General features: G+C 39.3%; 4 protein-coding genes across 7 annotated transcripts; 3 read left to right on the plus strand and 1 right to left on the minus strand.

The window, feature by feature from the left end:
• Positions 1-1779: 1779 nt before the first annotated feature.
• On the plus strand, positions 1780-8688 carry LOC112168430 (probable starch synthase 4, chloroplastic/amyloplastic). 3 transcript variants are annotated; one of them, XM_024305555.1, is made up of 16 exons: positions 1780-2110; positions 2250-2478; positions 2572-2605; positions 2707-3805; positions 3880-3931; positions 4473-4595; positions 4690-4765; positions 4842-5026; positions 5142-5336; positions 5420-5491; positions 5686-5895; positions 6518-6643; positions 7133-7282; positions 7602-7663; positions 7762-7837; positions 8054-8688. In XM_024305555.1, the coding sequence occupies exons 1-16, from the start codon at positions 1944-1946 to the stop codon at positions 8228-8230; spliced, it is 3033 nt and encodes a 1010-aa protein (XP_024161323.1). In that variant the 5' UTR covers positions 1780-1943; the 3' UTR covers positions 8231-8688. The 3 variants fall into 3 exon arrangements, with proteins under 3 accessions (XP_024161323.1, XP_040375422.1, XP_024161324.1); XM_040519488.1 differs by lacking the exon at positions 5420-5491; XM_024305556.2 differs by lacking the exons at positions 7602-7663; positions 7762-7837; positions 8054-8688 and adding an exon at positions 7402-7588.
• Positions 8689-9247: 559 nt separating this feature from the next.
• LOC112168431 (chlorophyll a-b binding protein of LHCII type 1) lies at positions 9248-10191 on the minus strand. The gene has a single exon (XM_024305557.2). The coding sequence runs from the start codon at positions 10132-10134 to the stop codon at positions 9346-9348; it is 789 nt and encodes a 262-aa protein (XP_024161325.1). The 5' UTR covers positions 10135-10191; the 3' UTR covers positions 9248-9345.
• Positions 10192-12030: 1839 nt separating this feature from the next.
• LOC112166164 (chlorophyll a-b binding protein of LHCII type 1) lies at positions 12031-13037 on the plus strand. The gene has a single exon (XM_024302937.2). It carries the CDS (start codon positions 12097-12099, stop codon positions 12886-12888), a length of 792 nt encoding a protein of 263 aa, XP_024158705.1. The 5' UTR covers positions 12031-12096; the 3' UTR covers positions 12889-13037.
• Positions 13004-15314, plus strand: LOC112166166. 2 transcript variants are annotated; one of them, XR_002923146.2, is made up of 4 exons: positions 13004-13145; positions 13241-13989; positions 14489-15147; positions 15254-15314. XR_002923146.2 is itself a non-coding variant. In XM_024302939.2 (2 exons), the coding sequence occupies exons 1-2, from the start codon at positions 13095-13097 to the stop codon at positions 13907-13909; spliced, it is 720 nt and encodes a 239-aa protein (XP_024158707.1). In that variant the 5' UTR covers positions 13004-13094; the 3' UTR covers positions 13910-14062. The 2 variants fall into 2 exon arrangements, 1 of the variants encoding a protein (XP_024158707.1); XM_024302939.2 differs by lacking the exons at positions 14489-15147; positions 15254-15314 and having other exon boundaries at positions 13241-14062.
• The last annotated feature ends 1204 nt before the right edge of the window (positions 15315-16518 follow it).

Consider the following 16518-nt stretch of genomic DNA (forward strand, 5'->3'; position numbering starts at 1 on the left):
CATTTGGATTTAAATCCTAGAGAGAAAAATAATGATGCACTACTAAGTACAATTTGACTCCCACATAACAACTTCAGAAAAAAATCGATTGCATATATATGGAGGTCAATGGGAATTGGATTTGGGGACAAGAAATAACTAATTTAGATGAATCAATGTTGCTAATTTTTTTTGTTTTTTAATTAACCTAAATAGGGTGACTATCATTCATCGAAAGCCAGAAAAGGTCATTACATATACTCCCTCTACCATCAAGGGGTAGATAAAGAGTTTGTTGTAGTAGCACAGTGATACATAGATTATGTCCAATCATTTGACGGTTCCATGCTCCGAAATGAAGCCTATAAACTATTAACTACTACATAGCAAATAAGCTGAATAAACTAGACTCAATGACGCTCACTAAAAACTAGAAGCAGAGCTCCCTAACAAAGTAGAGAATTATTTTAATCAAAATGACTAAACTAAAATAGAGGGCCTAGAGCAAAAACCCAGCCAAAAACTAGCAGCCCAATCAATGTTGCTAAATGCTAATTGAATGATCGAGATGTTAAAATACAATAAAAAAATGGGTCCCACAAAAATAGCTAAAAAAAAAAGGGCCCTATGTGTGTGTATTTTGTAGTCTCTCAACCTTGAATTTAATTTCAAGGGTTGAGATTAAAACACTTATTATTTCTTATTTAAATCTCACCTCTTGATATGAAATTCAAATGTGGGTGACCACAAAATCCTTATTGGTCGTTGATAACTGATGTATATGTACACATACGTGTATGTATATGAAACCATGCAGCCTTCATTTTTAAGAGAGATTCTTAGTTAGGGCAGTTACACCAAGTGACGGCAGAGCTGCCCAATCAAGACCTTGCAGAGAGGTGTTTTTGGTATATTACTTTATTAAAAGAGGATTAATTTTGGGATATATAAAGTTATTTCTTAATTTTAATTGGGCTACCTTACGACCACGTGGTAGGGCAGTCCCTATCTAAGAATTTCTCCATTTTCAATGACATGGGTTGTGCTTAACCGGCTTGAGGACAAGGCCACAAATACTAATTCCATGTCCTGCCCATAAATCTTGTTACAACTTTACTTGGACCGAGGGAAGCCATTTATCTTCAAAGAATAATTATTTTTCTATTTTCACATTTTGTCCAAAAGTATATGATGCAAGGATCATGACAAAAGTATACTAATAATGAAATAACATAAATATGGCACTTTATTAGACCCAATCATAACTCCTAAGAGTAAAGACTTACCAGATCTAAATAAAATCTAAAACTAAAAATCAAAAACCTAATGAAAAACAAGAAAAAACTACACAATGCATGACCCTCTACAGATGAGTCATCCCTGTCCTTCCAGAAGCATCCACCGGTCGAATGGGCCTTTCTCAACTAAAAAGCCTAGCTCCAAACATGAACTGCAAAATCATCTCGAATCCACCACCCGTGAACCGTCATCGAACCAAAGTCTCTAGCCGCTCTAAATCTCTCAATCCAATCAATTCACAACTGCCACGAGAAAAATTAGATTTACAAAAAATCAATTTTGAATTCAGAACTTCCTACTTATCAAATATCGAAGTTAAAAAAAAAAAAAAAAAATTATAAACGAAATCTCACTTTTAGAGGCCCCACACAAGATGTAGCTTGACTCACAGCCCCACACCCCATGACCATTCGATTTGAGTCTTTTAGATAAGGCCATTGAACCCCACTTTTTCCTGTACATTCTACACCTCACCCTGCTTACTTCTCACTAAACCATTTTTTCATTCATTAAAAATAAAATAGAATAAGGTCAAAACAAAATCCCAAAGAAAGAAGCAAGTGAGAAGATTCGAACACCTAGCTTAGACTTGGGTTTACACTACTCCACCGCAGTTCTGAATCCAGTGGCGGTGAAAGAGGTTTGAGCTCCGGCGGTGATCATCAATGGCGGTGAGGCTAACCACCTGGTTTGTGAGCCAGGGGATTAGCATTTCCGGTTCAAACTCCAGGCGCTCACATTCAAATCCGCGCTTCTCATTTGCTTCCTCCTCTCCTGCTTCTTCTTCTTCTTCTTCTTCTTCTTCCTGTAAGCTACGCCACCGGAATCTCAGGTATTTCATTCCTTTTCTTCAATCTCTTGTCAACTCTTTTATTCAATCAACTAATCAGTTCAATTGAAACAATCATCGTGCAATATGATTATCAGAACGGTGATGTTTTCTTTCGTTTTCGATTTCGGCTTTTTCGCAGTTGTACTTGCCTGCAGAAGAGGCAAAGAGCTAGGAAGAAATCCTCTCAGGAACAGTCTTCTGCGGATTTCCTGCCAAGTGGCGAAGAGGACTCTGAATCTGAGACTGCTTCGGTCGGCATGATTCCTCTTCTGAACTCAGAAAGCGTATCTGATGATGATGTTAATACTATCAATTCAAACGATTCGATTTCGAATGCTCTTACTACATCTGATCAAGCAGTACCTTCGGTAATAGTTCTCTTTTATTTCTAGTTAATAATCTAATTTGGAAGTTTGATTAGTTGTTGTCTTACTATGCGGTTAATTGTTAATACCACGCAGGATTTGGTTGGAATGATAAGGAATGCGGAGAAAAGTATGATGACATTCTGCTCTAGTCATTTGGTTCAGTGTTTATGACTGTTTTGTGTTATGGATATGATGAAATATGTACGTGTATTTACTTGTTGTTTATAGATATTCTTCTCTTGAATCAAGCTCGGGTTAGTGCTCTTCAAGACCTTGACAAGATTCTATCTGAAAAGGAAGAATTGCAAGGAGAAATGAATGCTTTGGAAATGAGATTGGCAGAGACTGATGCACGTATCAGAGTGGCTGCTCAAGAGAAAGTAAGGATGGAACTCCTCGGAGACCACTTAAACCAGATGCGGAATGAACAGAATTTCAATGGTGATGGTGCGGAAACAAGCAATGGGGTTGAGATTTTTGAGAGTGAAAGTGAGCTATTTAATGAAGAAGCTCCTTTGCCATACAAAAGTAGCATCAATTCGCTTGTAGCAAATCTTAGTTCATTGAGATTAGAAAATGTGTCACTCAGGAATGATATACAGGAACTCAGAGAGCAGCTTAGTAATATGAAAAATACGGATGAACGTGTGGTCATGCTTGAAAAACAACGTTCGACTTTGGACTCTGCCCTAAAAGATTTGGAGTCCAAATTGGTAGTTTCTCAGGAAGATGTTTCCAAACTTTCCAATCTGAAGGTTGAATGCAAAGGTTTATGGGAAAAGGTGGAGAATTTGCAAGTACTGCTAGATAAGTCGACCAAGCAGGCAGATCAAGCTATTATAGTGTTACAGCAAAATCAGGAGATTCGAAAAAAGGTTGATAAATTAGAAGAATCTCTTGAAAAAGCTAATGTGTATAAGGAGTCATCAGAAAAGATGCAACAGTATAATGAGCTTATGCAACAAAAGATAAAACTAATGGAGGACCGGCTTCAGCGTTCGGATGAAGAGATACATTCTTATGTTCAGTTATATCAAGAATCTGTGGAGGAATTTCAAGATACCTTAAATACTCTAAAAGAAGAAAGCAAGAGAAGGGTGATGGATGAACCTGTTGATGACATGCCTTGGGAATTTTGGAGCCGTTTATTGCTTATAATAGATGGTTGGTTGTTGGAAAAGAAAATATCAATTGATGATGCAAAGGCGTTGAGAGAAATGGTATGGAAGAGAGATCGACGGATTCATGACTCATACATGGCATGCAAGGAAAAGAATGTAAATGAGGCTGTGACTACATTTCTCAGACTGATATCATCACAAACAAGGTAAACTTTCTACTATTGAAATGTAAAAGGGATATATTTATGATGCTATTTAATTAGACGTTGTTGATTTTTAGTTCAGGATTGCATGTCGTTCATATCGCAGCAGAGATGGCACCAGTTGCTAAGGCAAGTTCAGCAAACCTCTATTTGTTTTTATATCTTTGCTTAATTTATTAAAAAAAAAAATTGACCGCGTATACTACTTTTATTACTATATATTAGATTGTCAATTACAAATCAGGAATTTGTGGATCCTATTTCACATCCCTGAATTCAAAAGTTTCCCTTTTTAATTGGCTAGTGGCATGATGAGGATATTAGATTTTGACTTCCTAAACTAAGATCTTAATTTCAACCCATCCCGGTTGTAATAGCATCCTGCAATACCCCTCATGCCTTGTTGATAAAGTGTTTCTTTTGCACTTTTATCACTTATAGTGTAGCTTTTGCTATCTCCTTGATCTGTTGTGGCTATAAATTATATTTGGCGAAGGGTGTTGTGTTAGGTTGGCTAGCTTATATTTTCTATGAACTAGGGTGGATGGTCTATCATTTGTGAAAGAGGTCTTTGATAATGCATTTGCTTGATATATAATGTCATTAAAGTTGAATTCATTTAAATAATGTAATTATAAAATTATGTATAACTTAGTATTTTATTTTACAGGTCGGTGGTTTGGGTGATGTTGTAGCTGGTCTTAGTAAAGCATTGCAGAAGAAGGGACACCTTGTGGAAATTATTCTTCCCAAATATGATTGCATGGACTACGATCGTGTTCGTGACCTAAGGGTATGTTGTATCTGTTAATTCTTACTTAATTTGAAAAAAATGTTTTTTTCTACTTGGAATTCATAATTCTTTAGGAACACGTTCTCCTATACAGGCCCTAGATGTGGCAGTAGAGTCGTACTTCGATGGTCGACTATTCAAGAATAAAATCTGGGTTGGCACTGTTGAAGGTGAGCAATTTCAATTTAACTGTCTGCATGACACATTTTAGTTCTGAATTCTCATTGTATTTTTTGGGTTCTGCAGGTCTTCCTGTATATTTTATTGAGCCTCTTCATCCTGATAAGCTCTTCTGGAGAGGACAGTTTTATGGAGAACGTGATGATTTCAAACGTTTTTCCTTCTTCAGTCGTGCAGCCCTTGAGTTACTTCTTCAAGCTGGCAAGAAACCTGACATTATTCATTGTCATGATTGGCAGACAGCTTTCGTGGTATGGACCTTTAACCTCAATTTTTTTTCTTTTACAATTTCTATAAACTCTGAAAACTCTCTCTCTGTCTCTCTCTGTGTGTGATAAATTAGTAACCGAGTTGGTTCTTTTCTAGGCTCCACTTTATTGGGACTTATATGCCCCAAAGGGTTTAAACTCGGCTAGGATATGTTTTACCTGCCACAACTTTGAATACCAAGGGACTGCACCTGCTTCAGACTTGGCTTCTTGTGGTCTTGATGTCGGCCAGCTAAACAGACCAGATAGAATGCAGGACAACTCAGCACATGATAGGATCAATCCGGTTAAGGTATATAGTAAATGAAGATTTACCTCATACCAGCACACTTTAGGTGTAGAACTGATCCTTTTTACCACACTTCTCTATTTTAGGGTGCAGTTGTATTCTCTAATATCGTGACAACGGTATCACTTACCTATGCGCAAGAGGTGCGGAGCGCTGAGGTATTTCTTTTGCTTCTGACATAATGTTGACTACTTGTATATTGAAGCTGGACTGGACTTAGATCAGGCTCCTTGTGTTAGGTTTCTTAGGCTTTTCAGTATCACATTGATGATCAACTTATCATATTGAATGTATTAGTTACATTGGTCTCATTCTCACTTGTTGCATAAAACTCTATTATCTATGACTACAGGGTGGACGTGGTCTCCATTCAACACTTAATTTTCATTCTAAAAAGTTCGTTGGAATTCTCAATGGAATTGATGCTGATGCATGGAATCCTGCCACTGATGCATATCTCAAAGTACAGTACACTGCCAATGATCTTGGGGGGAAAGCAGAAAATAAGGAAGCTATTAGAAAGAGTCTAGGGCTTTCATATGCCGATGTCAGGAGACCATTGGTAATTACATTTTCTGAAGTTCAAATGATTCACCTTGTGATGCACTATTATTTTCTATAAGTTTTCAGATTAGGCATGTTTTCTCTGCTATTTGAATACACAGGATTTTTACTACATTATGTCGCCAATTGAAAGAATTTAAAAACTTAACATGTTTGTGGGTTTTATAAGAAATCATACATGGGAAAATAATATCATAGATACAGCTCTATTATTTGTGTTGTCATTCCTACAGCTTTCTTGGAGCTTTATGTTAAACTCAACTTATTCATGGTAATTCTTAAAAGGGCAGAACCCCTTTTTTGTATGAAGCTATTGTTCTATCCATCTTTAGTGTTTAATGGTCAGAGCTAGTCAAGATTAAGTCAGTATTTGGGCACTGCAGTTCTTCTTTATTTTTGGAACTTGGTAGTACTCGAGATATCAAATCGCTTATACAGGAGTTTTTGGTCCTCCGTTTGAGTTAATATATGTCCATTTTGTGTTAATTTTTCTCTGCATGTATATCATGTCTGAGATTTTGAGAATGGCATCATTGACGCACGTTATGTATTTTCATTAAGCATGACTGTTGGCTGGTGAAGCTAGGTGATTACTTGAATTTGTTTGATCTCTTGGATAGGTGGGATGCATAACGAGATTGGTGCCACAGAAAGGTGTACATCTCATCAGACATGCGATTTATAGAACATTGGAGCTAGGAGGGCAGTTTGTTCTTCTGGGTTCAAGTCCAGTACATCATATTCAGGTACTGTTCTACATTTCTTTCTATTATTTTATCCTGGCTATTTTCCTACCTGGGTACAGTTCTTTGGGTATTATGATTTTATTCATCTAGTTTAGGACCTCCTGATCTAACCTTATTAGTATAAAGTATAAACCAAGCAAGGTGAAGGGGCTTACTATCAAACCCTAAACCTATCCTCTAAAGTGTCCTAGCCTTCAAGACTCAACTCAACTAGGTACTAGAGTAGAAACTTTTGAGCTTGAATCCCCACAGCTGCAATCTGCAGTTTAATTTTACATGCATTTTAGTGGCTTGTTTGCATGCTTATACAATCAACAAGTGGTAATAAATGTATGGCATTTGCTTAAGGTATGGTGGCTGTGTTCTCCTATATATGGTTGTATATGCTTAGTTATATCTCTTTTTTCTAGTGGATCGCTAGATTTGTTTCTTTTTCATACTTCGTCTAAATAATCACTTAAAGGATTCTTCTTTTATTTTGGTCTGCAGAAGGAATTTGAGGCAATTGCAAACCATTTTCAGAGTCATGATCATATTAGGTTGATATTGAAGTATGATGAAACTCTTTCCCATTCCATTTATGCTGCTTCTGATATGTTCATCATTCCATCAATCTTTGAGCCTTGTGGACTTACACAGGTGAAGTCTTTCTCCCCCCTGTGAAAATCTCAGCAGATCATCAATCTGTAGCTTTCTGTATTTTTTTTTTTTTTTTTTGAGACTAGGGTATCTGAGTCTTTGACCCGACTAATCCCTAGGCCTCCTGCCTCCACAACATTTGGGGAACTGGAAACTCTAGCAATTGCTAGGTGGGTACTGTGGGAGAGGGTCAAACCCCAGACCACTTGGGAGCAAACCAAGGGCCTGACTGCTAGACCAACCACTCTTTGGTAATCTGTAGCTTTCTGTATTAACTTCCTCTTTTTCTTTTTTTTTCTTCCTTTTTTTGGGTTTGCAGATGATAGCAATGAGATATGGTTCTATACCCATTGCAAGAAAAACTGGTGGACTAAATGATAGGTGGGCACTAAATGACTAATACATATTTAACTTGCACTAAGTGGTTTTAGGTTATTGTTTCCATGGAATCTTTGAATTACTATATGTTTCTTGTACAGTGTCTTTGATGTTGATGATGACACCGTACCTCTTCAGTTTCGAAATGGATATTCATTTTTGTCTCCTGATGAACAGGTAACCGTAAATTTACCTCTAGTAATGTAGCCTTCACGAATTTATAATTTCTTCTTTTCTTTTATCTGGCATTGATGCTGGAGGCTTCAGATCTGATATAATATCTTTGCCTCTCCTTAATCTTGTTAATTGTCTTGATTGTTCTCCACCTCAGTATACATATCATTCTAGTCTACAACTTAATGCATACTGGCTTCAAACTTGAAATATTGCCAGGGGCTAAACGGTGCTTTGGAACGTGCATTTAACCACTACCTAAGTAAGCCTGAGAGTTGGCGGCAGCTTGTTCAGAAGGATATGAACATAGATTTCAGTTGGGATACTTCTGCTTCACAGTACGAAGAACTCTACTCTAAGTCCGTGGCCAGAGCAAGGGCCACAATTCGCCCTTAATCTCAAGATACTGCTAAACCAGATATCTCCATGCTTCATCCCCTGGAACATATTCTGCTTGGGACTCTGATAAGTTGGAGCTGGAACTGCTTTTTTATTGAAGTAATCTTAGTAGCAAGCACACCAGCAGCTTGAGATATAATCCTTACAAGTTTGATGCTCGAAGCGACAGGTGGTTTTAAGATGCTCTGCGCTGTCATCCAAATGCTCATTCTTTGACATTTTGATCACCATTTTTTTGTTCAGGCAACCTATTACTTTGCTGTATACTACTTACTAGGTTCTTAATTTGTTTATAAAGACTTGTGCATACTTTACATGGGCTGATGTGCCTTTTCTTTCCGGCTTTGACGTCCATACGAGACTTGGATGTAACCCGTAAACTCTATATATCTTGATGCAAGGTATAGATGAGATGTGTAAATAAATAGAGAAAATTCTTACCTTTTTGGGGCAAACTAGTGTTCATTTGAGTACTCCGAATCTTTTTTCTATGTTTTTAGGTTATGATTCTCTCCTGTTCACCCATTCACTTCCTATTTCCTCTCATTTCGTTTGGCCCCGAGCATCATATCTCCCAATTCGCAATGATGCAGGCCGCAACACCACTGCAGTTGGGGTTTCAAGAAAACCGGAAAGTTGGGAGCTGTAGCTTTTAGGTTGTGATGGGGTAATTTCTTAAATTAGAAAAGTTTTGCAGCTGCTTAACACTCAATACTCGACTTTGAGAACCCTTAAATTCTGATCAAACTTGGAAGTCATGCTTTGAGAACTAAGAAAAGGGACAAAGCCTGGATCTTAGAAGGTAAAGGGTTGTTTCCTCTGTAACTTTGCAGATGATTGAAAGTTTTGCAATAGACTGATGCTTAATACTGTGGTTAGGTAAATTCATTATCAAGCGATTCCTATAGTGTCTTTTACAGTTTGATTACCATTTTGATTAAAGTTTTAGTATCCTATTTACCTATTACTTGTTTGGGGAACATTAGTGACATTACAGAGCAACTAATCAAAGAATGAATTCTTGCACACAGATCAAATCAAGTTGTCCATTGATTGAAACAAATTTACATCACCGACAACATAGCAAACTAAAGATAACAATTCCAGGCTCTTCACTTTCCGGGGACAAAGTTGGTGGCGTATGACCAGGCATTGTTGTTGACTGGGTCAGCAAGGTGGTCGGCAAGGTTCTCCAATGGTCCCTTTCCGGTAACAATGGCCTGAACAAAGAAGCCAAACATAGAGAACATGGCCAACCTACCATTCTTGAGCTCCTTCACCTTAAGCTCAGCAAAAGCTTCTGGGTCATCAGCAAGGCCCAATGGGTCAAAGCTGCCTCCTGGGTAAAGTGGGTCTTCAACTTCTCCAAGTGGGCCTCCAGCAATTCTGTATCCCTCAACTGCGCCCATCAAGATGACTTGGGTGGCCCAGATGGCCAAGATACTCTGCGCGTGGACCAAGCTAGGGTTGCCCAAGTAGTCAAGGCCGCCCTCGCTGAAGATTTGGGCTCCGGCCTTGAACCACACAGCCTCGCCAAACTTGACGCCGTTGCGGGCCAAGAGCTCGGGGAAGACGCACCCGAGAGCTCCGAGCATGGCCCACCTGGAGTGGATCACTTCGAGCTCACGGTTCTTGGCAAAGGTCTCTGGGTCGGCTGAGAGCCCAGCAGTGTCCCAACCGTAGTCACCAGGGAACTCACCAGTGAGGTAGCTTGGGGGTTCACCAGAGAATGGGCCCAAGTACTTGACTCTGTCTGGGCCGTACCATGGGCTTCCAGAGGAAACAGACTTGCCTGCAGTTTTCCTCATGGAGATCCTTCCGGTTCCAAAAACCTCGGCAGGGGCAAGTTGCACGGCCTTGCCGGCGAATGTTGGGGAGGAGAGAGCCATGGAAGCAGCCATTGTAAACTTGGAAGTAAGAAAGTAAAGAAATGGAAGACGTGAGAATGAGAGTTGTTGTGGTGATGGAATAGAGTTGGATGAGCTTAAATAGGACCAGATCCCTTATCTTAGAAGATCAATAGGCCAATTCTCATTGGATGTGAAGTTTTGAAGTTTGATTTCCTTAGTCCAGTTGGCATCCTCAGCACCACCAACATTAACAGTGTAAGAAAAAATCTTAGACAACAATGTGTAGTACCACTAGTTCTTCCAATTGGGTATTGCCACTTGATCAATTTGGATAGATAGCCTTTATCTGGTGGAAGAGATAGTATAGGATATCCAGTGTAGGACCGAGGTACTGATTCTACCAGAGAAATGTCTCTTCAAATTTGCAATAATCTGGACCCCTCAAGCCTTGAATCGTCAATGAGGCTCAAGGGTTTGCACTGATAGCCATGAGTGAAGCAACTAATAGGGGCAATGTGCCACGTCCATTGATAAGTTTCTATAGGGTACCCTAGAGAGTTCTCACAATAAGCAATTGTTCTGAACTGAATAATCAATGGCAATGGTAATGTATATACTATTTAGCTCTGAATGTAATAGAGGGTTGATAGGTGAACAAACTCAATGTAGAAGTTGCTTATGTGTTCCTCTTTAGTTTTTACCTTAATTATACCAAACAAAAAAGATTCGAACTTGAGACCCTGAGTGTATTGTTTTGTTTTTATTTTTGAGATTTAGAAACATACATTCATTTTGTTCTAACGTAAAAATGATCTCGCAAGTAAACCCTTTTTCAAGGTATCCGAAGTTTTATGAGATATTTTTCCTTTTCTGGTGAGATATTTTGCAAAGACGTTCTCTGTCTACCACTCAATTCTTCTTCAACCTTTTCTGGGATTTCACTTTCCTCAGTGACCGTTGAAACATCGTCACACGTCTCCAGTAAACCTCCAACCACATATACATCATTACTTTGTTGTATCTAGCTAGCTCGATCATGCATAACATCAGTCTAACATCAGTCTCAGACTTCCCTTTCAAGCTAGCTATTATTCATGATATGTTAAAGATTGGTATTATTCATATTTCATAATGCCATTTCATAAATCCATGCCCATCGATCCTTGTATATATCAAGGGTTTGTGACTAAACAAACTATTAAAGTGACTGATTATAATGTAAACTGAAGATGTTAGACAATTATATGCTCTTCACCACTACTTAGTGCCAAACTTAAACATCTAAAAGATGTCCAAGCCATTCGGTAATTAGCATAGATAATCTGTCGTGCACAACAATAAGAAGCCTTTGGCATATACATCTACTCAGGGTATTGAAGTTGTTAATTATGGTTACATATATACTAGGTAAAGGATCATATTGAGTGTATCCTAGCCTATAGATTTTTGAAGATTGTTTCAAAATAGGAGACTTTCAATGTTCTTGTGGTTGAATGTAACCCAGAACTAAGAATTGGTGATAGCCATGTGTTCAAAATTCGACCGTTGAGGGCTTGAGGCATTGTCAAATTGCCCCAAGTCTACTCCATCCCCATATACTTCATGTAACACTTCCATGTATAATTCAAGACTTTCAATATTAACCATGTTAAAGTAACCATGGTACGTAGAAATATCAACTGCACCAAACGAATAGATTTTTCAAGGTTGTTTAACTAGAAAGGCTTTCATAATCATGTGGTTGCCAGCAACCCGACGTGGAAAACTCGAAGTGGTCACAGCCAGGGAAATTGATATGAGGACTTGGTAGACTAGACTATTAGAGGGTGCCATGTGGACAGAGCAAAACAAAATCAGAATCTTCAAGACCAATGAGAATAAAGCTTTAGATAGCCTAAGATAAGGAGCTTTGATCTCAACCTTCCTATTAATAATGTACCCAACCGGCCACCATTTTCATCACTCTCAATTCCATCCATCAAAGCTCATTACCTTCTCTTTTCTCTTTCAACAATGGCTGCTTCCACAATGGCCCTCTCTTCCCCAACATTCGCAGGCAAGGCCGTCCAATTGGCCCCGGCCGAGATCTTCGGAAGTGGAAGAATCTCCATGAGGAAAACCGCGGGCAAGCCCGTTTCCTCTGGAAGCCCATGGTACGGCCCAGACAGAGTCAAGTACTTGGGCCCGTTCTCTGGCGAGCCCCCAAGCTACCTCACTGGTGAGTTCCCTGGTGACTACGGTTGGGACACTGCTGGGCTCTCAGCCGACCCAGAGACCTTTGCCAAGAATCGTGAGCTCGAAGTGATCCACTCCAGGTGGGCCATGCTCGGAGCTCTCGGGTGCGTCTTCCCTGAGCTCTTGGCCCGCAACGGCGTCAAGTTTGGCGAGGCTGTGTGGTTCAAGGCCGGAGCCCAAATCTTCAGCGAGGGCGGCCTTGACTACTTGGGCAACCCTAGCTTGGTCCACGCGCAGAGTATCTTGGCCATCTGGGCCACCCAAGTCATCTTGATGGGCGCAGTTGAGGGATACAGAATTGCTGGAGGCCCACTTGGAGAAGTTGAAGACCCACTTTATCCAGGAGGCAGCTTTGACCCATTGGGCCTTGCTGATGACCCAGAAGCTTTTGCTGAGCTTAAGGTGAAGGAGCTCAAGAATGGTAGGTTGGCCATGTTCTCTATGTTTGGGTTCTTTGTTCAGGCCATTGTTACCGGAAAGGGTCCATTGGAGAACCTTGCAGACCACCTTGCTGACCCAGTTAACAACAATGCCTGGTCCTACGCCACCAACTTTGTCCCCGGAAAGTGAATGAGGCTTTTAAGAGAGACTTGTAGTGTCCGCATTTGAAATTTGAGTGTGGGATTTGTTCATGTTGTAGATTGGTGTGAAGTGTGAACCACCATGTGAATCATTATATATGGAAATCTGAATGGAGTAAATTTCTTATCTTTTTGTGTTATTTCAATTCTTGCCTTTACATTTTGCACATGGATTGTATTGAAATATAATCGAACATGGGAGATAGGCGACCCCTGCACTTCAATTTCTTCTCTTCCCTGAAGCAGGTTCATCAATTTCTTTGTTACCCAGATTAAAGTTTTAGTCTTTTTGTATTTTTGGTGTTGAATTTGCTTTTATTTTGTTGGTTTTAATTGGATAGGTTGAGAAGAGATTGAAATTGGAACACCCATCTGAACAATCTACTGTATTACCATCTCCATTGCTAGAAAGCAACAAAATATTAACAGAATCACTAAGCTCACCCATGTACCTTGATTTGGATCCCTCCAACAACAACAACCATTACAGTTCTAGTACACTCCAAGACAGTAGTGAAGCCCCTGAAGTATTCCTCTCATGCTCTCCACAGTATATACCAACCCAAGAGAACCCAACTCAGCCAAATGCCCTGAATGACCCGAAAACTATCAATGACACTGAAGCTGAAGCCGTCGACGATATTGAACAGTTGATTCAACTCTTGGGTTTGTCTAGTTGCCAGGAAGGAGATGAAGAAAAGGCTGGTTTGGACTTGAAGTGTGGAGGTAGTGAAAATGGGGGTAATTCTTGTCATTGTGAAGGCGGGTTTTATGAGAAGATTGTTGGGGTGAAGGGGCCAAAGTGTGGGAGAGAAGTGGAGAGGTTGGAGGGTTGGATTAACTACTTTTTGAATGGTGATGGGGAGGGAAAGATTGAGCCTTTCAGGCTGGCACATTTGCTTTTGAGTAAAGCTGCTTTTGTTTCTGAGGGTGCTGATCATGGTTTTGAAGGCTTGGACTTCCCTTCAACGATTGGGGATTTTCTGCGCAACGATCCTCCAACAGATTAATATGTCACAAGATCTATTCATTGTTATTGTCTCTCTCAAAAGATGGTGTTTCATAATTTCATATATCAGCTTGATGTAAGGTAAGGATGTTGAGAATATTACATTTGCAGAGTTTCTTTGCAAAAAGTTCTTAATGAATATGATTTGGTTATCCTTTTTCCAACAGTAATATGATTGTATTCATCATATATTTGATGTTGCTTGCATTTTAACATGGTACAGAAACATGCATTATTAGCTAATAACTGCAGGAGGAAACAGTAAGATGATGAGCAAATTCAGATACTTTTTTATCTTTTATCTTATTTGATGCGTGGAACTCAATTTTCATTTGAAAAGCTTCTTTGGTAGCCAAGTAAAGGTTGGACTTATGAAATTAAATATCAGGATATGATTTTACAAAATCATGAATGAATTTGCTTGTAAAAGGAATTTTATTTCACAACAATAAACAATCATTACATGATCAGCATTGTTCCATCTCTGATACAACTTTGCAATTTCAATCTAACTTGTTCAAGATTCATAGTTCTGAGAAATACTATGACCATGGTTCTTGAACCATATTGCCTTTTTCAGCTTCAAAAGAGCAGACAACACCTCATTCACGATAGGTCGCTCCTCGGGATTTTGGTTGGTGCAAAACAAGGCTAGCTTGAGCAGCTCTTCTGCACTTGCCTCCTGTTCCTTGGAGATATTTGAAGTTAGCAATGGGTCCAGAACTTCAAGAAGCGAATCTGATCCGTTTGCAAGGGCTTCCTCCACTAGTTGGTGCAAGCTCATTGGCAGCCCATTCTCTTCCATGAGTCCTGTTGGCCTTTGTCTTGTCAGTAACTCCATCACTATTACACCAAAGCTGAACACGTCTACCTTGTTGTGATTTTCCTCATGTATGCAAACTCTGCAGACATACGTTTTAAGCATATGAGTACCAGTGAAAGCATATGGCATTATAAGTTTCAGAAGAAGGGTGAAACTGAAAAAGGAAAAAGAGAGAAAAGCTGAATGGAGATTAGTTTATAATTGTGAACAGCCAACAAATTGTCACCTGCTGCCAAGTAGCCAATTGTGCCTGGGAAATCTGATGCCATGGAAAGGCTACTCCCATCCTGGAAGTGAACACCCAACATTCTATCTGTTCCAAAATCACTCACATGGGCCTCCCAATCATCATCCAACAAGATGTTAGAAGGCTTCAAGTCGCAATGAATGATGGGAAAATCATAGCCTGAATGCAGGTAATCCATTATCCAGTCCACTTGCTATAGAGATTAAAATATTGATTCTCTGAGAGATTCTCAATCTCCACCGATTCATCCCATCTTCATGTATAATGTTCTCCAGGTTCCCATTCTCCATGTATTCCAGAACCAAGGCCTTTAATTTCGGTGTATGTGAAGGTAATGCCAAGAATATGAACTGAGAAGGATAAAAATGCACAATATCTACTTCCAGATACTAACCCCTTGTGATGTACATTGTTGTAGACATGGTGCATCACAAAGAAGCACTGGAGAACAATCTACAATATGCATGCAATAACATAAATGCAATGGATTGCAAGGCAATTCAAAAAGGAGATCCCTGCTCCAAACCTAATGATCCTTTGCTTTATGCTTTATGCTTCATTTGCCATGAATGCTTACTACCAGGCCAGGGGGATGCACTACTGGAACTGTGACTTTGGCAACTCTGGTCTCATTTCCTTGACAGATCCAAGTATATATACCATCTTTCTTGTGCCTTATTAAATTGCAGTTAGCATTCATTAGTTTGGTTATGATAGTAATACTGAACATCTTTGTGTTTTCCACTTTTCAGGTTATGGTAATTGCACATATGAAGGTAAGTAATCATATACTAGAAGTGAAAATAGCTGTGAACTGATATTTATTACTGGAAACGTAGCCACGTAGGAATGGTTTCCCATTGTTTGTCTTCTCATCCATTTTCCTTGGAAATTTGTAGGGGGAGAGACAGCGATGGATGACTCAAATTCGGTAATTTGAAGTTCCTTCACTAAGTATGTAATCAAAACAGTGACACTTGAGTTATTAAAATGTTGACACTATTGTGTTTGTGGGAGTTGTTGCAGGGAAACTGGTGTGTAGCAAGCCCTTCAGCAAGTGATGATCAGCTACAAGCGAACATTGAGTTTGCTTGTGGCAAGGTAGACTGTAGCATTATAAGGTCTGGTGGTGCCTGTTTCTAGCCAAACACTGTCAAGAACCGCGCCTCAATTGCTGTGAATCTTTACTATCACCAAACAGGACAAGCAGATACGAGTTGTGATTTTAATGGCAGTGGTAACATTGTTAGAACCGATCTATGTAAGTATTTTCATTGTGGAAATCATTTTTAGTACTATCATTACTACTATGTGTGGTCATGATCTAGACTTGATTGTGTATGCTTGTACAGGTTATGGAGATTGCAAATTCAAGGGTAGCTGAAGCAAGATCAAGTGACCGCTCTTGTTTTACAATGATGTTGCAGTATAACCGATAATAGAGTAGGGATGAATGACTAATGTAGTTTTCACGGACTTCAATCGTCAACCTTATTTTCGGACAAATAAATAAAGGCATCGGAACATTAGTTTCTGATAT

This window comes from Rosa chinensis, chromosome 5, assembly GCF_002994745.2.
Source record: "Rosa chinensis cultivar Old Blush chromosome 5, RchiOBHm-V2, whole genome shotgun sequence".
In the NCBI taxonomy this organism is placed as follows: domain Eukaryota; kingdom Viridiplantae; phylum Streptophyta; class Magnoliopsida; order Rosales; family Rosaceae; genus Rosa; species Rosa chinensis.

Excerpts from the sequence above, each read along its gene's own strand:
- LOC112168430 (XM_024305555.1), top strand. The coding sequence starts at position 1,944 with ATGGCGGTGAGGCTAACCACCTGGTTTGTGAGCCAGGGGATTAGCATT. Across the intron at positions 2,606-2,706 it reads GATAAGGAATGCGGAGAAAA|ATATTCTTCTCTTGAATCAA; the intron begins GTATGATGACAT and ends TGTTGTTTATAG. Across the intron at positions 3,932-4,472 it reads AGATGGCACCAGTTGCTAAG|GTCGGTGGTTTGGGTGATGT; the intron begins GCAAGTTCAGCA and ends TTTATTTTACAG.
- LOC112168431 (XM_024305557.2), bottom strand. The coding sequence starts at position 10,134 with ATGGCTGCTTCCATGGCTCTCTCCTCCCCAACATTCGCCGGCAAGGCC.
- LOC112166164 (XM_024302937.2), top strand. The coding sequence starts at position 12,097 with ATGGCTGCTTCCACAATGGCCCTCTCTTCCCCAACATTCGCAGGCAAG.
- LOC112166166 (XM_024302939.2), top strand. The coding sequence starts at position 13,095 with ATGGGAGATAGGCGACCCCTGCACTTCAATTTCTTCTCTTCCCTGAAG. Across the intron at positions 13,146-13,240 it reads TCTTCTCTTCCCTGAAGCAG|GTTGAGAAGAGATTGAAATT; the intron begins GTTCATCAATTT and ends TTAATTGGATAG.